Genomic DNA, 25,531 nt, shown 5'->3' with positions numbered 1-25,531 from the left:
TGTCAGGGAAAATGTAGCAGAGTAAAACTAACATTACTTTCTTCAGGAATGTAGTGAAGTAAAAGTATATAAATAGTAAACTACTGATACCAAAAACAACGACTTAAGAAGTACCTTTGGGTATTTTTAGCAAAGTACTTTACACCACTGTCGTCCTGTATGCAGTAGGTAGGATAGAATACCTGTATGTCTCTAGTAGTGAATTGTACTCTGTTCTGTATGCAGTAGGTAGGATAGAATACCTGTATGTCTCTAGTAATGAATTGTACTCTGTTCTGTATGCAGTAGGTAGGATAGAATACCTGTATGTCTCTAGTAATGAATTGTACTCTGTTCTGTATGCAGTAGGTAGGATACTATACCTGTATGTGTCTAGTAATGGGTGTGGCCAGTAGCCTAGTGTTTAGAGCACTGGGCTACGAACCAAAAGGTTGCTTGATTGAATCCCCGAGCTGACAAGGTAAAAATATGTTGGTCTGCCCCTGAATAAGGCAGTTAACCCACTGTTCCCGGGCGCCGAAGACGTGGATGTCATTAAGGCAGCCCTCTGCACCTCTCTGATTCAGAGGGGTTTGGTTAAATGCGGAAGACAGATTTCAGTTGAATGCATTTAGTTGTACAACTAATTGTCCCTTGGATAGTGCACCAGAACACAACAATATGGTTTAAATGTTGACTGCTTTATTAGGTCGTTGTCAGTCAATAACCTGTTTCTCCAACAGTGTGGATCATGGTGGAGAGTGCAGGCTGAAATCAGGGCCGAGGAAATGTAAGTCTCTTCAATCCTAATTAACTGTATATTCAGAACTATAGTAACTAATCAATACGGGTTCTGTTCCTCCTTCCTGTAACTACAATACAACATTTGATATGAAGATGTGGTTTGATTAAACTCTCCTTTTGTCTACAGATGCCTGTCATCTCACCTTGGACCCAAGTACAGCAAACCCAAAACTGATACTGTCTGAGGGGAACAGGAAGGTGACACCGGTGGTGGAGGAGCAGCAGCATTATGGAGACCATCCAGACAGATTTGACCGTTATCGCCAAGTTCTCTGCAGAGAAGGCTTATCTGATTCTCGTTATTACTGGGAGGTGGACTGGGATGGTGGTGGGCCTGCTATTGGTGTGGTGTACAAAGGAATGTTGGGAAGGGCTGGCATTTGTATTGGACTCACCAGCAATTCCTGGTGTATGTACTGCTCTGACAGCGTTTATGACTTTTACAATGCTGGAGTCCGTAGTAGATCCATTCTTGGCCCTGTATCTAGAGTTGGAGTGTATCTGGACTGGCCAGCTGGTACTTTGTCCTTCTATAGTGTGTCCTCCTCTGGTACACTGACACACCTTTACACATTCTACACCACGTTCACTGAACCCCTCTATCCTGGATTTGGGTTTCTTTTGTTGAAAACCTCCTCAGTGACCCTGTATCAGATCAACGACATTCAAAGGTGAGGTCATAGTTGACAAAGGGCAAATCCTTGAAGTCTGAAGTCAACTAGCTTAATGATTGGTTTACCGGCCATCAATTAGCTTTCTGATTGGTTACTTCACATACAGTTGAAGTCAGAAGTTTACATACACCTTAGCCAAATACATTTAAACTCTGTTTTTCACAATTCCTGACATTTAATCTTAGTAAAAAATTCCCTGTCTCAGGTCAATTAGGATCACCACTTTATTTTAAGAATGTGAAATGTCAGAATAATAGTAGAAAGAATATTTTATTTCTTTCATCACATTCCCAGTGCGTCTGAAGTTTACATACACTCAATTAGTATTTGGTGGTATTGCCTTTAAATTGTTTAACTTGGGTCAATGGTTTTGGGTAGCCTTCCACAAGCTTCCCACAATAAGTTGTTTTTTAAATGTATTATTTGTTTTACCTTTATTTAACTAGGCAAGTCAGTTAAGAACAAATTCTTATTTTCAATGACAGCCTAGGAACAGTGGGTTAACTGCCTGTTCAGGGGCAGAACGACAGATTTGTACTTTGTCAGCTCAGGGATTTGAACTTGCAACCTTTCGGTTACTAGTCCAATGCTCTAACCACTAGGCTACCCTGCCGCCCGTGAATTTTGGCCCATTCCTTCTGATAAAGATTGTGTAACTGAGTCAAGTTTATAGGCCTCCTTGCTTTTTCAGTTCTGCCCACAAATTTTCTATGGGATTGAGGTCAGGGCTTTGTGATGGCCACTCCAATACCATGACTTTGTTGTCCTTAAGCCCTTTTGCCACAACTTTGGAAGTATGCTTGGGGTCATTGTCCACTTGGAAGACCCATTTGCGACCAAGCTTTAACTTCCTGACTGATGTCTTGAGATGTTGTTTCAATATATCCACTTAATTTTCCTGCCTCATGACGCCATCTATTTTGTGAAGTGCACCAGTCCCTCCTGCAGCAAAGATCCCCCACAACATGATGCTGCCACCCCTGTGCTTCACGGTTGGGATGATGTTCTTCGGCTTGCAAGCCTCCCCCTTTTTCCTCCAAACATAACGATGATCATTATGGCCAAACAGACCAGAGGACATTTCTCAAAAGTATGATCTTTGTCCCCATGTGCAGTTGGAAACCGTGGTCTGGCTTTTTTTACGGCGGTTTTGGAGCAGCGGCTTCTTCCTTGCTGAGCGGCCTTTCAGGTTATGTCAATATAGGACTCGTTTTACTGTGGATATAGATACTTTTGTACCTATTTCCTTCCGCATCTTCACAAGATTCTTTGCTGTTGTTCTGGGATTGATTTGCACTTTTCACACCAAAGTATGTTAATCTCTAGGAGACAGAACGCGTCTCCTTCCTGAGCGGTATGACGCCTGCGTGGTCCCATGGTGTTTATACTTGCGTACTATTGTTTGTACAGCTGAACGTGGTATCTTCAGGCGTTTGGAAATTGATCCCAAGGATGAACCAGACTTGTGGAGGTCTACAATTATTTTTCTGAGGTCTTGGCTGATTTCTTTAGATTTTCTCATGATGTCAAGCAAAGAGGCCTTGAAATACATCCACAGGAAAACCTGCAATTGACTAAAATTACGTCAATTAGTCTACCAGAAGCTTCTAATGCCATGACATCCTTTCCTGGAATTTTCCAAGCTTTTTAAAGGCACAGTCAACTTAGTGAATGTAAACTTCTGACCCACTGGAATTGTGATACAGTAAATTATAAGTGAAATAATCTGTCTGTTAACAGTTGTTGGAAAAATGACTTGTCATACACAAAGTAGATGTCCTAACCGACTTGCCAAAACAATTGCATTGATGGAAGCAACAATCTGCAACATTAAAGCTGAACCTGATTATTATCAACAGCTGTAAAAAGTTGTCCAGGCAGGAAACCCTCACTGGAACCATAATTTATATTAATATCCAGGTATGCTAGACAATATACAGTTGTAGTTTGTTTAATCACGGCCAATCTGTCTGCTTTCCCAACACCAGAGACCATGGTGGAGAGAGTTGGATCAAGCCTGGACCTGAGGACACCAGAGACCACCAGAGACCATGGTGGAGAGAGTTGGATCAAGCCTGGACCTGAGGACACCAGAGACCATGGTGGAGAGAGTTGGATCAAGCCTGGACCTGAGGACACCAGAGACCATGGTGGAGAGAGTTGGATCAAGCCTGGACCTGAGGACACCAGAGACCATGGTGGAGAGAGTTGGATCCATGGTGGGTGGAGAGAGTTGGATCAAGCCTGGACCTGAGGACACCAGAGACCATGGTGGAGAGTGTTGGATCAAGCCTGGACCTGAGGACACCAGAGACCATGGTGGAGAGTGTTGGATCAAGCCTGGACCTGAGGACACCAGAGACCATGGTGGAGGGAGTTGGATCAAGCCTGGACCTGAGAAATGTGAGTTTTAACTGATAATTGTTTATGACTCAATATAGTTTGAAAGCGTTCATTACAGTTGGTTCCCAGACAAGGAACACAATCATGATCTATTTGGTAAAAAAAAAACTTAAAGGTAGAGTCAGCAATATGACGTAGATGCACAAAGTGAATCGCATAGTGGATCAATTTTCTACAACAACTAAGAGCGTTGTAACACCATGCTAAACTTCTCTGCTGTTTTGGTCCCGTGACTACCACACTGTAAGAGAGTGAAGAGAACCCACACACATGGGTAGATACTGTGTGAGAGAGAAGTCAGGCATCTTGCTAATCACAATATCTGTGGTGCTGCTCGTACATCATCATTTAGCTGACTCTACCTTTTAAGCTCTCATCCTAGGATCTACCAGAAATCAGGCCCCCAACATCTACAAAACATGGACCAGAACGATGTTGTTTCCTGCGTCCACAAACATTAATTAATATAACACTAATGTCAGATTATGGTATGCTAATGAGTGTACATTCTGAGACTGTTGCTCACTTCTATTCATTTTTATTACAAGTCTATTTAAAAATTATTAATTCATGATTACATGAGATTGTCCGTTTTAAATAACTAATTTTGCCTTCAGGGATTCCTCAGAGCTGTAAGACTTGTGACCATGTTGAGGTAAGTCATTATGTCAATTCTTACTTTTACATACCTGCAGGAGTCAGGCACAGTCTCAAAGCCAGGTGTGTACTGACCAACCATTCATACTGGGATATAGACAGTCCTGTGTTCTGCTTTAGTAATATAAACACAGTCTCAAAGCCAGGCGTACTGACCAACCATTCATACTGGGATATAGACAGTCCTGTGTTCTCTGTAATATAAACACAGTCTCAAAGCCAGGTACTGACCAACCATTCAGGGATCTCAAATATAAACACAGTCTCAAAGCCAGGTGTGTACTGACCAACCATTCATACTGGGATATAGACAGTCCTGTGTTCTGCTTTAGTAATATAAACACAGTCTCAAAGCCAGGTGTGTACTGACCATTCATACTGGGATAGAGACAGTCCTGTGTTCTGCTTGTAGGCATGCAGGACTTTAGCTGTTGTCATATTTTGTCATTAGACAGTTTAATTGATAAATCACCAGCATTCCATGTAACATTGAATAAATATATTTGATGAGTTACTTTGGTAATGGGCCAGTTTCCCGGACAGATTAAGTCTAGTCCTGGACCTTAAAGAACTTTCTCTTGAAACTTCCATTGAGCATGCTTTTTAGTCCAGCACTAGACTCAATCTGTGTCCAGGAAACAGGCCCCATATGTATTACTGACATGCTTGTCCTTGTTCAGGACTCCACACACTGGCTTCAGATTGAACCCTTGACTTCCACTGTCCAGGGAGTGACAATGTTCAGGTAAAATAACTACTTTTAACATTTCATTCCACTTGCTAGTGTATTTCCCCATTACCTTTGGGAATAGTCTTCTAATCCAACCTCCCCATTTGACCATTGACCCTCTCTACCATCTTGTTGTTGCCCTCAGGCACAGGACACCCAAAGGGAGTTATGAGTGCACAGTGTCTGGGCTCCGCTGGCTGTGTGAGAGAGATGTCATTCTGAAGTATCACTTCAGGAACTGGGAACCCTACAGTCAACTTCTGAAAGACATGCAGTACACACAAGGTGGTCCATTGCTGGACATCACTATGGAGTTAGGTGAACTGGAGGAAGTTCATCTGCCACACTTTGTCTGTTTAGGTAAAACCATATAGAAATAGTTTTCAGAAAGACATTTCCATGTAACTGAGTTTCACTTCCTAAATGAATGAACTATTCTGGGAGTTTGAGTTTACTGTGATCTGGTACTGCATATTCTTTGTGTTTTAGTTGGATGAATAAGACAATATCTGTCTTTCTGTCTCCTTTTTATTGTGTTGTTCAGGGACCAACCCTTCCCTGAGGAATGAGATGAAGATTCTTCATGTAGAGGAACATGGAGTTTCTTTAGAGGAAGTGCATGAGGTCACCAGATTCCATGTTAAGATTCTCCATCCCAAGTTCTCACCTATCTCTCTGATACTGAGGTTACTGTCTTGGAACGTAGATGTCCACTGTGATGTGGTCCTCTACATGGCAGTAAAAAGGTCAACAATAATTTCAAGGCTGTACCTGCTCCTCAGAAACTCCAGTCAGAAAGAGGTGAGCCACTATCACTGAAGTGACAACAGTATGTTGAATCTTACTGAAGGAAAGCTGATAGTTTGTTGAAAATCTCTAGATTACAAAGACAACATGCAGCTCTGTGAGAAATCTTTTTCTGTCTCGTTCATTTGAAGAGCCTGTAGACGGCACTCTTCCCTCTGGTCGAAGGAGAACCCAATGCCCCTGGGCAGTGAAGGGGACATTGCCCTGAGTAGGGTGCTGTCTTTCAGATGGCATGTTAAACGGGTGTCCTCTCCATGGTCACTGAAGATCCCATGGCACTTATCGTAAGAGTGGGGATGTTAACCCCGGTGTCCTGGCTAAATTCCCAATCTGGCCCTCATACCATCATGGCTACCTAATCATCCCCAGCTTCCAATTGGCTCATTTTCCCCCTCTCCTCTCCCCTGTAACTCTTCTCCAGGTCGCTGCTGTAAAAGAGAATCTCTTCTCAGTCAACTTACCTGGTACACCTTTAAAATAATATCCTGGTAAAATAGGGATCGTAAAACAAAAGCATACACATTTGTTGTTGTTGACAAAAATGGATTGCTCAGTGAGCTGCATGTTGTGTGAATTACGAGACTACATTGTTCTGACTGACTACTACATTGCTCATTTTGTAGGCTGTTCAGGAACGGGAGAAAAATCAGGTGTCCAAAGGATTTTCAGAATTCGTCCTGTCAAGTCCAAACGGGTCCTTAAAGCTGAACAGTTGGTTTGCGTTCAAGAATCCCCGCTCCACTTCCATCAATCCAGAGGTGTAGTTTTATCAAGCTGAGGACATGAATCTGTCATATTGTATATGAATAACTGGAATATCATTCTATTTCTCTCTTTCTCTCTCTGTCTGTTGTCTCAACCGTTGCACCATATGGCCTCCTACAGAAGATTCAGCTGTTACCTGCAGACACCACACCAAGCTGTTGTCAGATGATAATGGGAAACACAGGGGTGGACATTGAGATGGAGTTAATCGGGGATGATGAGAGGACAGTATGGAAATCAGTGTTATCAAAAGGTAAGAAATACTATACAGGAACAGTATGTCAATCATCAATGTCCTTTTCTAACAGATGCTATTAAAGTGTTTTATGATATTTTCTCTTGTTTGTTTTTCAGATGTGTACAGCAACGACTCTCATCCAACATGTAAGTTTGTTTTTGTGGACGAGTTTTATAAAATGGGTTATAGAGCTAACATCTCTTCAAGTTGGGATGAAGGACACTGATGAAGGTCTTCATGAGTCGTGTTCAGTGGGGTGATGAAGGTCTTCATGAGTCTTGTTCAGTGGGGTGATGAAGGTCTTCATGAGTCGTGTTCAGTGGGGTGATGAAGGTCTTCATGAGTCGTGTTCAGTGGGGTGATGAAGGTCTTCATGAGTCTTGTTCAGTGGGGTGATGAAGGTCTTCATGAGTCGTGTTCAGTGGGGTGATGAAGGTCTTCATGAGTCATGTTCAGTGGGGTGATGAAGGTGTAATGATATAAATACTTACAAAGGCACTGTATATGAGGCCTTGTCTTTGTAGAAAGTTGAATCTGTGCTTGAAATGCGATACTTGACTGAGGGACCTTCCAGATGTTGTATATATGGGGGACAGGTCCAATTTGACATTACAGAGTATTTTCAGTAGACTGTTGACAAAACATTACAATTAAATCCATCTTAATCCCACTATGTAACACAATAGAGAAATCCAAGGGGTATGAACACTTTTGCAAGGCTCTGTATGTTATGTAGAATAGACAATCGTGTCAGCCAGGGTAGGCGTCAATTCCAAATAAATCAGTCAATTCAGGAAGTAAACTGAAATTCCAATTCAATAACTGGAAAAGGGCATCTACTTTTTACTTTCAGTGACTTCTCAATAAACCGAATAGGAATTTCATTTTAATTTTTTGACTGACTTCAATTGGAATTGCCTACAACCCTGGAGTCAGCTCTATTCAAGAAATGACCATCAGAGGAATGGTAACTGGAGAGACTGTTAGATGTAGAAACAGCTGCTGTTCACCCTAAAGACATATTCATTTAATTCACCCCCCTTCAGCATTAACACTCCTTGGGATTCCTGCTGAGGCGTTTCTGAAGAAACACAGGGCTATACTCATTCAGGGAGTCAAAAACACAATGCCAATAGCAGATAATCTGTCGTCAAAGTACATGATTGGTGATGAAGAGTACTCCAGAATAAAAGCTGAAACAACTGAACAGGAGCGAATGAGAGAACTACTGAATGCAGTCCTCCCTAAAGGACCAGAAGTGATGGGAGCTTGTCTCAAAGCTCTCAGTGAACATGAACACCATCTTGTTAAGTACTTGAGAGAATCTAGGTAAGACCGGTTTCTTTTCTCCCTCCCTTGAATATGTGGAATGATTAAATATAGGTCAAATAAAAACATAGCTACCCAGATCAAAGAGAGTCTTTTTCAGAATGGAAGCATGTTTTTGTGTTGCTGCCTGTAATAAATGTATATTTTTATAGTTCTATCATAGGACCATCATCACATCATTATCTCAGGTGTATCATAGGACCATCATCACATCATTATCTCAGGTGTATCATAGGACCATCATCACATCATTATCTCAGGTGTATCATAGGACCATCATCACATCATTATCTCAGGTGTATCATAGGACCATCATCACATCATTATCTCAGGTGTATCATAGGACCATCATCACATCATTATCTCAGGTGTATCATCATCACATCAGGTGTATCATCATCACATCATTATCTCAGGTGTATCATAGGACCATCATCATTATCATTATCTCAGGTGTATCATAGGATCATCATCACATCATTATCTCAGGTGTATCATAGGATCATCATCACATCATTATCTCAGGTGTATCATAGGATCATCATCACATCATTATCTCAGGTGTATCATAGGACCATCATCACATCATTATCTCCGGTGTATCATAGGACCATCATCACATCATTATCTCAGGTGTATCATAGGATCATCATCACATCATTATCTCAGGTGTATCATAGGACCATCATCACATCATTATCTCAGGTGTATCTCACTCCTCCTTCTCCATACTTTCTGATCTCCCTCTTCGCTTCTCCTCCATCCTCTGTCTTGTAGCACCTAATCTGAAGATACTGAGGCCTGTCTCCTAGTCTGTGGACAAAGACACTTAAATGATTTTAAGGGAAATGTTTGTTTGTGCTATTCTTTTAACAAATGTCTGTTTTATTCATGTGCTGTTCTGTAAACTAATGTGTGTGTTCATTAAGTGTCTGACTGTAGAAATCCTCACTATCAGTAGCTGTAATTTGGCAGTAAGGCCAGACGTTGGTTTGAGAACGAGATATCTTAGTTTCAAGGTCTCATCTTAGAGAGAAGAAGTCTCGTGAGGTGTTGGTCTGTCAAATGCTATGAACCAGTATTGGTCGGTCACATGAATGAAGCAAACAGTAATGATTCATTAATTATGCTAAATCATGCAAATTTAACTTGTCTGTGTATAGCCATATATAAGAAAACTGCTGGGGCTGCCCCAGGCATAGCCCCTGATTGACATGTGTACTATGGTGCATTGAGTTGGTTGGAACCTCTCCAGCTCACTGACAATAAATAATGATTCATTTAAGATTGACTTTGAGTGTCACTGTGTGAGGCTAGTCAAAGATACACATCACCACGACCTTCCTTAGATTCTTTATGGGATTACAACTCACTCTGTCTGAAGGAAATGAGGAAATGGACTCACAAAAGGGGGATAGCTGAGAGGGCAGAGAAGGCACGTGACATCATTCACATGGTGTTGAGAAAAGGAACTGAGTCAAGTTCCAGGATGATCAACCTTCTTGGGGAGCTGGAGCAATGTCTTACGAAAGGTCCAACCAAACAGCCTCTTCTGCAGCCTCTGCAGCCTCCTGGGTACCTAGCTGGACCCCTATCTATGTGGGTACCTTGGACTATCTACAGGAGGGTCAGTCAGTCCTACACTAGGTACCTAGCTGGACCCCTATCTAGCAGGAGGGTCAGTCAGTCCTCCACTAGGTACCTAGCTGGACCCCTATCTAGCAGGAGGGTCAGTCAGTCCTCCACTAGGTACCTAGCTGGACCCCTATCTAGCAGGAGGGTCAGTCAGTCCTACACACATTCAACATAAATGTTTTTTATGAATATATTGTACAGTGTTGGCCTGTTAGAGGTTCATGAGAGAGACTGATTATCAACACAACCACCTCAGTCTATCAGCAGGTTTCCAGTTAGAGGTTCATGAGAGAGACTGATTATCAACACAACCACCTCAGTCTATCAGCAGCTTTCTCCATATAAGGAGCTGTTAACCTGTCACCCCTTTACCAATGACTTGAGAGTGTCTGAAGGACATATAAGGAGCTGTTAACCTGTCACCCCTTTACCAATGACTTGAGAGTGTCTGAAGGACATATAAGGAGCTGTTAACCTGTCACCCTTTACCAATGACTTGAGAGTGTCTGAAGGACATGGAGCTGTTAACCTGTCACTCCTTTACCAATGACTTGAGAGTGAAGGACATATAAGGAGCTGTTAACCTGTCACCCTTTACCAATGACTTGAGAGTGTCTGAAGGACAATGACTGTTAACCTGTCACTCCTTTACCAATGACTTGAGTGTCTGAAGGACATATAAGGAGCTGTTAACCTGTCACCCCTTTACCAATGACTTGAGAGTGTCTGAAGGACATATAAGGAGCTGTTAACCTGTCACCCCTTTACCAATGACTTGACTTGAGAGTGTCTGAAGGACACATAAGGAGCTGTTAACCTGTCACCCCTTTACCAATGACTTCAGAGTGGCTGAAGGACATATAAGGAGCTGTTCAACCTATATTGATCTACCTGCCCAGGGACGACAGTTAAACTAGCTAGCTGGAAGAAATCTGTCACATTTACAGAAATTATGATTGATGTGAAGTACCTCTGTCAAATACATTTCAATAAATGACAGGAAAAGGAATGGAATGTATCTGTCTGTGCATGTCTATCTCTGAATGTGTGTTGGTCTCTGTGTGTGAATGTGTCTTTGATTAGTGTGATTAGTTCAATGTAACTTCACATTATAAAGAGTCTATTTTTAACTTCATATGCTATACATTATAATCAATATTTTGGGGGGGAGGGTTTGCAGAATCATTGTCTGTCATTGGTTACCCATTCTATCGTGTTACCATAACAACACAGATATGACCGTCTTGCGTCCTTCTGCCGAACCTGGTTGTTGTCACACTGCCCTCTGCTGGTAGTACTGCAAAACATCACTCAATCAAATCCTGATATAAAATAATACAAAATGCACTTGTACCAGATAGAATATGAATTCATGGGCTGAATACTGGCATTAAGTGTATGAAAACGTTACATGACATAAATGTGAATATATAATATAAACGTATACATGTTGAACCAGCCCACTGTGTTGAAATAGGAAGTACATTTATGAGGAAGTGAAGGAAGAAATGGACAATATCGGTAGAAGAAAAATGTTTCTAAGGTTTGTACTGTACCGTTGTTTTACAATTGTATGTAGACAAGTGGTTCGGAGAAGTTAGGCCATCGCACAGAGAGGGGTAAGACATCCACAAAATTGTTAAATTATTACAATACTGATTTCAACTTTCAATAATGATTATTTTAGGCTTCCTTTCATTGATGCTGATTCATATTGATCAGCCTAGTCAATATGAATCAATGTTATATTATAGTCTACAGGGCTATGAGGTAGGTAGGGTATGGGCGATTGACTGCACATGACCGTGATTATTGTCTTTGCGCTCTTTCACTTCCCGGAGGAAGACGTGTGTCACGTAAACTAGTTTCTTTGAAAAATAAAAGTAATTCTCGTCAATACGGTCAAGTAAAAGTGACGTGCGGCAATGGGTTTTGAAACTAAATGAAGGGCTTATGTGAAAAGTTTATGCCGCGAACACAACAACTGGGAACAACTGGGAGCTCTGAAAAATACGATGTCAGCTCTCGAGAAAGAGGACGGTTCAAATCGATTTTTCCCAGTCAGATTTAGTTTTTTACCGAGATCCCTGTGGTTTTGAATGCGACATTAAGTTGATAAACTCAGAAAGGTGGTGATCTGCTTTGCTCACTAGTTACCACATCCACAAAGTCAGAAGGTCCGCCTACCCGACCAATCAGATGAGGGAGTGTGATGACGTATTAGCCTACCCGACCAATCAGATGAGGGAGTGTGATGACGCAATAGCTTACCCGACCAATCATATGGTTGCGGGAAACGCTGCAATCTCCAAATGGTAAATCTCGAGTTCAAGTTTTGAGGACCAAATAACGAAATACATTCAGGAACAAGAACTGGCAACGTCACTAAAATTCATACATCAGGAAAATACAAAAGTTTTGGCCAAAAGAATTAAGTCGATGATTAGATCAACTGTTTGTTTTTTACGCACTACAAAGCCTTGACAAGAATGAGGCGCTCGGCCCACTATTTATTGTTTCTGCAGTAAGGATTCACCCTCTTCAGAGAATTATTGTGTAATTTATCTGCAGGTAATCGTTGTTTTGAGCTCAAAAAACACCTCGTAGCTGTATGTAAACCAGGGAGCGAAATGAACGGCTCTTTCACCGATGCAATTCGGTTACCGACGTTCACCAAAAAGATCCGGTCAAAAACAACCTGTCGTTATCGAACGACCCATCACTAGTTGAAACAGGAAATATTTGTATAAGGAAGTAGAGGAAGTAACGGACGTTATCGTAGAAGAAAAATGTTTCAGATATTTGTAGCTTTCTTTTACAAGTTAGTTCATCATAAAGAGAGAGGTGATTTAGGGGTTAAGACATCCGCCAAGTTAATACAATATTGATTTAAACTTTAAATAATGATTATTTTAGGTTGATTTTCATTGTTGTTGATTCATAGTGATTAGCCTAATCAATAAGATCCAATGTGATGTGAGAAAGGCTACAGGGCTATGAGGTATGGTATTATTGTTGTCGGTGAATGACAGCACATTAAGGTGATTATTATCTGAGGAAACTGGCTCACTTTCACTTCCTGAATGACAGACATTAAGGTGATTATCTGAGGAAACTGGCTCACTTTCACTTCCTGAAAGAAGACGTGCCTCAATTATACCTGTCAATAAGTAAAATAGTCTGTCTCGTCAAGTAAATGTGAAGTTCAACAATGTGCATATAAACTATTTAAATGTAGGGCTAAATCAAATATTAAGTTTAAAGCTTTCTGGTGACAGATCAGGAAGGCGGTGGTCCGTTTGGCGAACTGCAGATGCGCTCGATAAACGTCACCGGCTCATCTATGCGCGTTTTGAACCCCGGGTTGAATCATCAGAACGCCTTTTCTCAGAATGAAAACCCCGGTGCGCCGGGCGAGATAAACTGATCGCACCTCAAGTGAACTCAAGCAGTGCATGGGTCTATTCACTAAACCAGGGATGGGCAACTGGTGGCCCGCAACCAAGAATAAAAAACATTGTTTTGGAACTCAGTCTGGATCTCAACTTCCTGTTGACCGTTAAAATAATAGAAAACACACGGTGCAGTTTGTAAATGTGGTTGAGCATCAGCAGTCAGTCTATTAGCCCATGTTAGCTACATGTTTTTAGATTGGTAAATTAGTCTAGCGGCTAAACTTGTAATAAGCATGGTTGAATTACCACCGGGGTGGGTCCCATTGGTCATCAGTTATTGTCACGGCTTCCTTCTGTTGAAGGAGAGGCGGACCAAAACGCAGCGTGGTTATTGTGATACATCTTTAATGAATATGATAAATGAACAATATACAAAACAAGAAATGTGGAATAAACCGAAAACAGCCCTATCTGGTGTAACAAAGACAGGAACAATCACCCACAAAACCCAACACAAAACAGGCTACCTAAATATGGCTCCCAATCAGAGACAATGACTAACACCTGCCTCTGATTGAGAACCATATCAGGCCCAAACACAGAAACAGACAAACTAGACATCCAACATAGAATGCCCACTCAGATCACACCCTGACCAACCAAAACATAGACCATACAAAGCAAACTATGGTCAGGGTGTGACAGTTATCATATTAAAAACGGGTAAATTTTCCTCCATTTGAAAAACTAAAACTATAATCATTGATTCCAAAACAAAAATAAAATAAAACCATCATAATTAATGTTCAGTTTATTTTTTTTCCTTCTATAAAAACTGTTAAAACTCATAGGAAACTCAACTCATAGGAATCCCCACCCAGTTGACTACTTTAAAATGGTTGTAGGCCTCAAGCACAGTCCGTTCTAAAACAGATTATATCCATGATGAGTCCTCCATCTCTATGGCAACAGGCACAACTCCAATATAAAGTCGTTTTTTCCCCTCGTAACAACCTAACCATTACGAAACTTCTATTAGATCAAATAACGTAGCAATTTAGTAATTCCATTTTTTGTTGACAAATGTCAGCTAATAAGGATCCAAGTCAAATCAAATGAATAACATAGTGGACTGTGTATCTTTAATAACATAGTGGACTGTGTATCTTTAATAACATATTGGACTGTGTATCTTTAATAACATAGTGGACTGTGTATCTTTAATAACATATTGGACTGTGTATCTTTAAAAACATAGTGGACTGTGTATGTTTAATAACATAGTGGACTGTGTATCTTTAATAACATAGTGGACTGTGTATGTTTAATAACATAGTGGACTGTGTATCTTTAATAACATAGTGTGTACTGTGTATGTTTAATAACATAGTGGACTGTGTATCTTTAATAACATAGTGGACTGTGTATAATAACATAGTGGACTGTGTATCTTTAATAACATAGTGGACTGTGTATCTTTAATAACATAGTGGACTGTGTATCTTTAATAACATAGTGGACTGTGTATCTTTAATAACATAGTGGACTGTGTATGTTTAATAACATAGTGGACTGTGTATCTTTAATAACATAGTGGACTGTGTATCTTTAATAACATAGTGGACTGTGTATCTTTAATAACATAGTGGACTGTGTATCTTTAATAACATAGTGGACTGTGTATCTTTAATAACATAGTGGACTGTGTATCTTTAATAACATAGTGGACTGTGTATCTTTAATAACATAGTGGACTGTGTATCTTTAATAACATAGTGGACTGTGTATCTTTAATAACATAGTGGACTGTGTATCTTTAATAACATAGTGGACTGTGTATCTTTAATAACATAGTGGACTGTGTATGTTTAATAACATAGTGGACTGTGTATGTTTAATAACATAGTGGACTGTGTATGTTTAATAACATAGTGGACTGTGTATCTTTAATAACATAGTGGACTGTGTATCTTTAATAACATAGTGGACTGTGTATCTTTAATAACATAGTGGACTGTGTATCTTTAATAACATAGTGGACTGTGTATGTTTAATAACATAGTGGACTGTGTATGTTTAATAACATAGTGGACTGTGTATCTTTAATAACATAGTGGACTGTGTATGTTTAATAACATAGTGGACTGTGTATGTTTAATAACATAGTGGACTGTGTATCTTTAATAACATAGTGGACTGTGTATCTTTAATAACATAGTGGACTGTGTATCTTTAATAACATAGTGGACTGTGTATCTTTAATAACATAGTGGACTGTGTATGTTTAATAACATAGTGGACTGTGTATGTTTAATAACATAGTGGACTGTGTATGTTTAATAACATAGTGGACTGTGTATCTTTAGTGTATCTTTAATAACATAGTGGACTGTGTATGTTTAATAACATAATGGACTGTGTATGTTTAATAACATAGTGGACTGTGTATGTTTAATAACCAACTGGACTGTGTATGTTTACTAACATAGTGGACTGTGTATCTTTAATAACATAGTGGACTGTGTATGTCTAATAACATAGTGGACTGTGTATCTTTAATAACATAGTGGACTGTGTATGTTTAATAACATTTTGGACTGTGTATGTTTAATAACATAGTGGACTGTGTATCTTTAATAACATAGTGGACTGTGTATCTTTAATAACATAGTGGACTGTGTATCTTTAATAACATAGTGGACTGTGTATCTTTAATAACATAGTGGACTGTGTATCTTTAATAACATAGTGGACTGTGTATGTTTAATAACATAGTGGACTGTGTATGTTTAATAACATAGTGGACTGTGTATCTTTAATAACAGTGTACTGTGTATGTTTAATAACATAGTGGACTGTGTATGTTTAATAACATAGTGGACTGTGTATCTTTAATAACATAGTTTAATAACAAGTGGACTGTGTATCTTTAATAACATAGTGGACTGTGTATCTTTAATAACATAGTGGACTGTGTATGTTAATAACATAGTGGACTGTGTATGTTTAATAACATAGTGGACTGTGTATGTTTAATAACATAGTGGACTGTGTATCTTTAATAACATAGTGGACTGTGTATCTTTAAAACATAGTGGACTGTGTATGTCTAAAACATAACTGTGTATGTCTAATAACATAGTGGACTGTGTATGTTTAATAACATAGTGGACTGTGTATCTTTAATAACATAGTGGACTGTGTATCTTTAATAACATAGTGGACTGTGTATCTTTAATAACATAGTGGACTGTGTATCTTTAATAACATAGTGGACTGTGTATGTCTAATAACATAGTGGACTGTGTATCCTAATAACATAGTGGACTGTGTATGTCTAATAACATAGTGGACTGTGTATCTTTAATAACATAGTGGACTGTGTATCTTTAATAACATAGTGGACTGTGTATGTCTAATAACATAGTGGACTGTGTATCTTTAATAACATAGTGGACTGTGTATGTTTAATAACATAGTGGACTGTGTATCTTTAATAACATAGTGGACTGTGTATCTTTAATAACATGTACTGTGTATGTTTAATAACATAGTGGACTGTGTATGTTTAATAACATAGTGGACTGTGTATCTTTAATAACATAGTGGACTGTGTATCTTTAATAACATAGTGGACTGTGTATCTTTAATAACATAGTGGACTGTGTATGTTTAATAACATAGTGGACTGTGTATGTTTAATAACATAGTGGACTGTGTATGTTTAATAACATAGTGGACTGTGTATCTTTAATAACATAGTGGACTGTGTATCTTTAATAACATAGTGGACTGTGTATGTTTAATAACATAATGGACTGTGTATGTTTAATAACATAGTGGACTGTGTATGTTTAATAACATAGTGGACTGTGTATGTTTAATAACATAGTGGACTGTGTATCTTTAATAACATAGTGGACTGTGTATGTTTAATAACATAGTGGACTGTGTATCTTTAATAACATAGTGGACTGTGTATGTTTAATAACATAGTGGACTGTGTATGTTTAATAACATAGTGGACTGTGTATCTTTAATAACATAGTGGACTGTGTATCTTTAATAACATAGTGGACTGTGTATCTTTAATAACATAGTGGACTGTGTATCTTTAATAACATAGTGGACTGTGTATCTTTAATAACATAGTGGACTGTGTATCTTTAATAACATAGTGGACTGTGTATCTTTAATAACATAGTGGACTGTGTATCTTTAATAACATAGTGGACTGTGTATCTTTAATAACATAGTGGACTGTGTATCTTTAATAACATAGTGGACTGTGTATCTTTAATAACATAGTGTACTGTGTATGTTTAATAACATAGTGGACTGTGTATCTTTAATAACATAGTGGACTGTGTATCTTTAATAACATAGTGGACTGTGTATCTTTAATAACATAGTGGACTGTGTATGTTTAATAACATAGTGGACTGTGTATGTTTAATAACATAGTGGACTGTGTATGTTTAATAACATAGTGGACTGTGTATCTTCAATAACATAGTGGACTGTGTATGTTGGATACAATATGAAGTCGCTGATTGAACTCTTTGACCACAGATAGTAAATATGTTGTCATTGTTAATGGTACTTCAACAATGTTCAGAATATTGACTGTTCTGTTTCTTCTTATTGTAGCTGAGTGAGTTTTGACTTACATCTAAAATGAGTCTCTCTGGGGAGAGAGAGGAGGAGACCACTGCCTCTAAAATGAGTCTCTTTGGGGAGACAGAGGAGGGGACTACTGCCTCTAAAATGAGTCTCTCTGGGGAGAGAGAGGAGGAGACCACTGCCTCTAAAATGAGTCTCTCTGGGGAAAGAAAGGAGGGGACCACTGCCTCTAAAATGAGTCTCTCTGGGGAGAGAGAGGAGGGGACCACTGCCTCTAAAATGAGTCTCTCTGGGGAGACAGAGGGAGGGGACTACTGCCTCTAAAATGAGTCTCTTTGGGGAGAGAGAGGAGGGGACCACTGACTCTAAAATGAGTCTCTTTGGGGAGACAGAGGAGGGGACTACTGCCTCTAAAATGAGTCTCTCTGGGGAGAGAGAGGAGGGGACCACTGCCTCTAAAATGAGTCTCTCTGGGGAGAGAGAGGAGGGGACCACTGCCTCTAAAATGAGTCTCTTTGGGGAGAGAGAGGAGGGGACCACTGCCTCTAAAATGAGTCTCTCTGGGGAAAGAAAGGAGGGGACCACTGACTCTAAAATGAGTCTCTTTGGGGAACTGACTCTAAAATGACTCAAGACACCAGTTCTAAGTGGTAAGAGATTAAATGTAAAATATACATTTCTCTTAAAGATATAAAACTAAAGGGAAAAGTGTTCCCAAATTATATCAAATGTAGGTCTACAGTCGTGGCCACAAGTTTTGAGAATGACACAAATATTAGTTTTCACAAAGTCTGTAACTCAGTGTCTTTAGATATTTTTGTCAGATGTTACTATGGAATACTGAAGTATAATTACAAGCATTTCATAAGTGTCAAAGGCTTTTATTGACAATTACATGAAGTTGATGCAAAGAGTCAATATTTGTAGTGTTGACCCCTCTTTTTTCAAGACCTCTGCATTCCGCCCTGGCATGTTGTCAATTAACTTCTGGACCACATCCTGACTGATGGCAGCCTATTCTCGCATAATCAATGCTTGGAGTTTGTCAGAATTAGTGGGGTTTTGTTTGTCCACCCACCTGTTGAGGATTGACCAGAAGTTCTCAATGGGATTAAGGTCTGGGGAGTTTCCTGGCCATGGACCCAAAATAGTGATCTTTTTTTTCTTCCCCGAGCCACTTAGTTATCACTTTTGCCTAATGGTAAGGTGCTCCATCATGCTGGAAAAGGCATGGTTCGTCACCAAACTGTTTCTGGATGGTTGGGAGAAGTTGCTCTCAGAGAATGTGCTGGTACCATTCTTTATTCATTGCTGTGTTCTTAGGCAAAATTGTGAATGAGCCCACTCCCTTGGCTGAGAAGCAACCCCACACATGAATGGTCTCAGGATGCTTTACTGTTGGCATGACACAGAACTGATGGTAGCGCTCACCTTGTCTTCTCTGGACAAGCTTTTTTCTGGATGCCCAAACAATCGGAAAGGGGATTCATCAGAGAAAATGACTTTACCCCAGCCCTCAGCAGTCCAATCCCTGTACCTTTTGCAGAATATCAGTCTGTCCCTGACTTTCTTTCCTGGAGAGAAGTGGCTTCTTTGCTGCCCTTCTTGACACCAGGCCATCCTCCAAAAGTCTTCACCTCACTGTGCGTGCAGATGCACCCACACCTGCCTGCTGCCATTCCTGAGCAAACTCTGTACTGGTGGTGCCCCAATTCTGCAGCTGAATCAACTTTAGGAGACGGTCCTGGCGCTTGCTGGACTTTGGGAGCCCTGAAGCCTTCATTCACAACAATTTAACCGCTCTGCTTGAAGCTCTTGATGATCCAATAAATGGTTGATTTAGGTGCGATCTTACTGGCAGCAATATCCTTGCCCGTGAATCCCTTTTTTTGTGCAAAGCAATGATGACAGCACGTGTTTCCTTGCAGGTAACCATGGTTGACAGAAGAAGAACAATGATTCCAAGCACAACCCTCCTTTTGAAGCTTCCAGTCTGTTATTCGAACTCAATCAGCATGACAGAGTGATCTACAGCCTTATCCGCATCAACACTCGCACCTGTGTTAAGAAGAGAATCACTGACATGATGTCAGCTGGTCCTTTTGCGGCAGGGCTGAAATGCAGTGGAAATGTTTTTTGGGGATTCAGTTCATTTGCAAGAGGGGCTTTGAAAATCATCTGATCACTCTTCATAACATTCTGGAGTATAAAATTAATATTCATTCTCAAAACTTTTGGCCATGACTGTACATCATTCATTTAAAAGGCCAAAAATGGATTTACCAATTGCAGACTGTAGCTTTAACAGAAACATCAGGACTTCTAGAAGTTCCATTATACAGTTGTTAAAAGGAAGTAGATTAGGTATTGATGTGATATTGATGAGGTGATCTGTCTCCCTGTTTTGTTCAGTGTCCAGAAGCCCAGAGCAGAGTCACCTACAACCAGCCTGCTATCAATGAAGAGTGATCAGCCACCTGCTTTCAGCCAGGAACCATTACCAGATGACAATAATGAAGTGGAGAGTTTGGACAGTGAGGATGTATTAAAGATCACACACAACCTTCTGGACAGAAGAAGTAAGACTGTGTTTCATACAATATCACAAATAACGGTACAAAGGCCCTTATAAAACACACACACAAACTTATGAGTCCCAACTCTCATTGTTTTCCTACAGGTCAAACTCTGCTGACAGTCCAACAAGATGTTAAGGCTAAACTGAAACACAAGTATCAACACATATCTGAAGGAATTGGACACCATGGAAATCAAAGTTTGTTCAAGGACATCTACACAGACCTCTACATCACAGAGGGTGGAAGTGGAGGGGTCAGTAATGAACATGAGGTTAGACAGATAGAGATGGCATCCAAGAAACGAACCACACAAGAGACACCAATCAAATGCAACGACATCTTCAAGCCTTTACCTGGACAAGACAAACCTATCAGAACTGTGCTGACCAAAGGAATCGCTGGCATTGGAAAAACAGTCTCTGTGCAGAAGGTCATCCTTGACTGGGCAGAGGGAAAAGCAAATCAGGACGTTCATTTCATGCTTCCTCTTCCTTTCCGTGATCTGAACCTGAAAAAGGACCAATACAGTCTGATGCAACTTCTTTCCCACAACTTCTCAGAGCTGAAAGAGATTGACAGCATTGAAGATGGTGAAACAAAAACTGTTTTCATTTTTGATGGTCTGGATGAGTGTCGACTTCCTCTAGACTTCAAAAACAATGAGAAGTGCTGTGATGTCACGAAGCCAACCTCAGTGGACGTGCTGCTGACAAACCTCATCAAGGGGAATTTGCTTCCCTCTGCTCTACTCTGGATAACTTCACGACCTGCAGCAGCCAATCAGATCCCTCCTGAGTGTGTTGACCAGATGACAGAGGTACGAGGGTTCAATGATCCACAGAAGAAGGAGTACTTCAGGAAGAAAATCACAGATCAGAAACTGGCCAATGAAATCATCAAACACATGAAGACATCAAGGAGCCTCCACATCATGTGCCACATGCCAGTGTTCTGTTGGATATCAGCCACTGTCCTTGAGATGATGCTGAAAGAGGCAGAGAATGATGAAGTCCCCAAAACTCTGACCCAGATGTACTCACACTTCATTCTCATCCAAATCATTGCGAAGAACAAGAAGTACCACAAAGCCACAGAGACAAACGCAAAGGAACTGTCTCAGTCAGACAAAGAGATTATCCTGAAACTGGCAAAGCTGGCTTTCCAACAGCTGCAGAAGGGCAACCTGATCTTCTATGAGGAGGACCTGAGAGAGTGTGGCCTTGATGTCACAGAGGCATCAGAGTACTCAGCATTGTGTACAGAGATCTTTAAAGAAGAATCTGGGCTGTACCAAGACAAGGTCTACAGCTTTGTGCATCTGAGCATTCAGGAGTTTCTAGCAGCAGTGCATGCTTTAGAATCATGTCTGGACAAGAAGGAAAATGTTTTCTCCCCCACTAGTGATGATAAAGAGAAGGAGTCAATCCAGTTGTCTGACTTACACAGGAGAGCAGTGGACCAGGCCTTGAAGAGTGAGAATGGACACCTGGACCTGTTCCTCCGCTTCCTTCTGGGTCTCTCACTGGAGTCCAATCAGAATCTGTTACGAGGCCTTCTGACACAGACAGGAAGTACAACACAGACCAATGAGGAAACAGTTGAGAGAACAGTCAGGTACCTTTCAGACAAGATCAAGGAGGAATCCTCACCAGAAAGGATCATCAACTTGTTCCACTGTCTGAATGAACTTGGTGCCAACTCTCTAGTTGAAGACATGCAGACCTCCCTGCATTCAGGAACTCTTTCAGAAACAAGACTAAAACCTGACCAATGTTCAGCCCTGGCCTACCTGTTACTGATGTCAGAGGAGGTGCTGGAGGAGTTTGACCTGAAGACATACAACACATCAGAGAAAGGTTATCAGAGGTTGCTGCCCGTAGTGAAAACCTGCAAGAGAGCACTGTAAGTTCTGTTATTGAGTTGATGTATACAGTATCATTATAATGAAGGATTTGTATATCTAACTGATTATCTCCTCTCTCCAGACTGGATCGCTGTAAACTCACATATAAATCCTGTGAGACTCTGGCCTCAGCTCTGCAGACACCAAACTCCCCCCTGAGAGAACTGGACCTCAGCGACAATGACCTGGGAGACAGAGGAGTAGAGCTGCTCTGTGTTGGACTAACCAGTCCACTATGCAACATACAGACACTAGTGTGAGTAAAATATCTTCCGTATCTACTGTGTGTTTATATAGTTTGTATTTAGTTAGTATGTGTATGTTTGACATTATTTGAATATCTTGGTAAATATGCAGAAGCATACATCAATGTGATAAATATATCAAACTAAGGTTGAATATCTTGAGTGAGATAGTATATTTTTAGCATTGGTGAATCATGTGTCCTTTTGTTATTGTCTTAATGTATCTCATTATTCTTAAAGCGTTGAATATTTAACAGTGTATCGACATTAGTGGTCAACCGATTATGATTTTTACGCCGATACCGAATATTGGAGGACCAAAAAATGCCGAAACCGATTAATTGGACGATTTTGTATTTTTTTAAATATATTTTTAATAATGACAATTATCACAAATTAGACACCTTGCTTTCCCTGTTGCCAATTTAATGTCATTGTCCCACACTGGTGCTCTGCTTTTCTCTGCTGTCTGTAAAATTAATATAATCGTACACACACACATCTCTCTGAAGTGACAGGGATACTGAAGAGTCTGCTTCGGAGACACAAATACTCTCAACTGTTTGAATAATAAAACTAGAGTTGAAGTTACCTGTGATGAATGTTGAAAACAACTGTAATTTCTATATGCAGGAAATCCTATTTTAATAATGGACATGGTATGTATTGACCTCCAAAGTGTGAGTCATAAATCCCATGACACCTTCCAGCAAAATCTGAAATTTGTTCTTTCATTCATATATTCCATAGGATATTTTTAGATTCCCTTCAAATCAGGTCTGTGTTTCGTGTAGGTTTACACCACCTTGCCAATTTAATAACTGTGTAGATATCCATAGGACAAGGTAACTCTGATCAATATTGGCTAAATATTAGCGAAGATTTAAAAACAAATTGTAGAGTGGATTTCTGAAAATATGTTGACAAACGTTACCTTATCCTAGCGAGATTTACACGACTATCAAAACTCAGAGGCGTTTTAAGCACAAAACACAGACCGTATTTGAAGTAGATCAAGACATTCTCTATGGAAGACACGAACGGTAAAATAATGAAGGAACCCCTTTCGAGTTCAGCCGCAAAGGAATTATGACGCGTCGACTATTTCTCTCTATACCATTTGTATTTCATATACCTCTGACTATTGGATGTTCTTATAGGCACTTTAGTATCGCCAGCCTGATCTCAGGAGTTGATAGGCTTGAAGTCATAAACAGCGTCAAGCATTGCTAAGAGCTGCTGGGAAACGGAGTTAAAGGGCTGTTTGAATGAATGCTTACGAGCCTGCTGCTGCCTACCAACGCTCAGTCAGACTGCTCTATCAAATATCAAATCATAGACTTAATTATAATATAATAAACACAGAAATACGAGCCTTTGGTCATTTTAATATGGTCAAATCTGGAAACTATCATTTTGAAAAACAAAACGTTTATTCTTTCAGTGATATCCGGAACCGTTCCGCAGTTTATCGAACGGGTGACATCCCTCAGTCTAAATATTGCTGTTACATCCTACTGTAAAATCACACATGAATCCTGTGAGACTCTGGCACAACCTTCAATGTTATGTCATGATTATGTCAAACTTGGGCAAATTCATTCCGGTCTTCGTTAGGAAGAAATGGTCTTCACACAGTTCGCAACGAGCCAGGCGGCCCAAACTGCTGCATATACCCTGACGCAAGAGAAATGACTCAATTTCCCAGGTTAATATTGCCCGCTAACATGAATTTCTTTCAACTAAATATGCAGGTTTAAAAAATATATATACTTGTGTGTATTGATTAAGAAAGGCATTGATGTTTATGGTACATTTGTGCAACGATTGTGCTTTTTTCGGCAATGCGCTTTTGTTAAATCAGCCGTTTGGCGAAGTAGGCTGTGATTCGATGATAAATTATAAGGCACCGCATTGATTATATGCAACGCCTAACCTAGTAATATCATCAACCATGTGTAGTTAACTAGTGATCATGTGAAGATTGTTTTTTATAAGGTAAGTTTAATGCTAGCTAGCAACTTACCTTGGCTCCTTGCAGCAACAAGGTCCTTTTGATGCTGCACTTGCATAAAGGTGGTCAGCCTGCCACGCAGTCTCCTTATGGATTGCAATTTAATCGGCCATAATCGGCATCCAAAAATGCTGATTACCGATTATGAAAACTTGAAATCGGCCCTAAATTAATCGGCCGACCTCTAATCGACATATCTCCTCTCTCCAGACTGGTTGACTGTAAAATCACACATGAATCCTGTGAGACTCTGACCTCAGCTCTGCAGACACCAAACTCCCCCTTGAGAGAACTGAACCTCAGCAACAATGACCTGGGAGACAGAGGAGTGGAGCTGCTCTGTGTTGGACTAACCAGTCCACTCTGCAACATACAGACACTAGTGTGAGTTCAATATCTCAAATCAAATCAAATGTATTTGTCACAAACACATGGATAGCAGATGTTAATGCGAGTGTAGCGAAATGCTTGTGCTTCTAGTTCCGACAATGCAGTAATAACCAACGAGTAATCTAACCTAACAATTCCAAAACTACTACCTTATACACACAAGTGTAAAGGGATAAAGAATATGTACATAAAGATATATGAATGAGTGATGGTACAGAACGGCATAGGCAAGATGCAGTAGATGGTATTGAGTACAGTATATACATATGAGATGAGTAATGTTGGGTATGTAAACAAAGTGGCCTAGTTTAAAGGGGCTAGTGATACATGTATTACATAAAGATGCAGTAGATGGTATCGA

The 25,531-nt window shown here is 40.1% G+C and overlaps 3 protein-coding genes across 3 annotated transcripts in view; all 3 read left to right on the top strand.

The window, feature by feature from the left end:
• LOC112241631 (NACHT, LRR and PYD domains-containing protein 12-like) overlaps positions 1 to 3,542 on the top strand; it is a 29,695-nt gene extending 26,153 nt beyond the window's left edge. Inside the window, exons 14-16 of the mRNA XM_042315342.1 lie at positions 723 to 769; positions 911 to 1,454; positions 3,446 to 3,542. Coding sequence (XP_042171276.1) covers positions 723 to 769; positions 911 to 1,454; positions 3,446 to 3,542 — 688 coding nt within the window. The remainder of the gene's footprint in view (positions 1 to 722; positions 770 to 910; positions 1,455 to 3,445) is intronic.
• Positions 3,543 to 3,683: 141 nt separating this feature from the next.
• Positions 3,684 to 9,671, top strand: LOC121844797 (NACHT, LRR and PYD domains-containing protein 1 homolog). Its single transcript, XM_042315338.1, has 10 exons — positions 3,684 to 3,860; positions 4,478 to 4,515; positions 5,198 to 5,262; positions 5,393 to 5,607; positions 5,792 to 6,048; positions 6,678 to 6,812; positions 6,940 to 7,072; positions 7,174 to 7,203; positions 8,104 to 8,386; positions 9,164 to 9,671. Exons 3-10 carry the CDS (start codon positions 5,255 to 5,257, stop codon positions 9,168 to 9,170), a joined length of 1,068 nt encoding a protein of 355 aa, XP_042171272.1. The 5' UTR covers positions 3,684 to 3,860; positions 4,478 to 4,515; positions 5,198 to 5,254; the 3' UTR covers positions 9,171 to 9,671.
• An 8,986-nt stretch (positions 9,672 to 18,657) lies between these two features.
• On the top strand, positions 18,658 to 25,187 carry LOC121844796 (protein NLRC3-like). The gene is made up of 5 exons (XM_042315337.1): positions 18,658 to 18,689; positions 20,452 to 20,618; positions 20,720 to 22,520; positions 22,604 to 22,777; positions 24,991 to 25,187. Exons 1-5 carry the CDS (start codon positions 18,664 to 18,666, stop codon positions 25,166 to 25,168), a joined length of 2,346 nt encoding a protein of 781 aa, XP_042171271.1. The 5' UTR covers positions 18,658 to 18,663; the 3' UTR covers positions 25,169 to 25,187.
• Positions 25,188 to 25,531: the final 344 nt, after the last annotated feature.

This window comes from Oncorhynchus tshawytscha, unplaced genomic scaffold (genome assembly GCF_018296145.1).
Source record: "Oncorhynchus tshawytscha isolate Ot180627B unplaced genomic scaffold, Otsh_v2.0 Un_contig_5929_pilon_pilon, whole genome shotgun sequence".
Lineage (NCBI taxonomy): Eukaryota > Metazoa > Chordata > Actinopteri > Salmoniformes > Salmonidae > Oncorhynchus > Oncorhynchus tshawytscha.
This window is presented reverse-complemented; position numbering and strand designations above follow the sequence as displayed.

Coding starts and splice junctions, on each gene's coding strand:
- LOC121844797 (XM_042315338.1), top strand. Junction 6,813..6,939: donor CCACTTCCATCAATCCAGAG/GTGTAGTTTTAT, acceptor GGCCTCCTACAG/AAGATTCAGCTGTTACCTGC. Junction 7,204..8,103: donor CAACGACTCTCATCCAACAT/GTAAGTTTGTTT, acceptor ACCCCCCTTCAG/CATTAACACTCCTTGGGATT.
- LOC121844796 (XM_042315337.1), top strand. CDS start 18,664: ATGACTCAAGACACCAGTTCTAAGTG. Junction 22,521..22,603: donor AAAACCTGCAAGAGAGCACT/GTAAGTTCTGTT, acceptor TCCTCTCTCCAG/ACTGGATCGCTGTAAACTCA. Junction 22,778..24,990: donor TGCAACATACAGACACTAGT/GTGAGTAAAATA, acceptor TCCTCTCTCCAG/ACTGGTTGACTGTAAAATCA.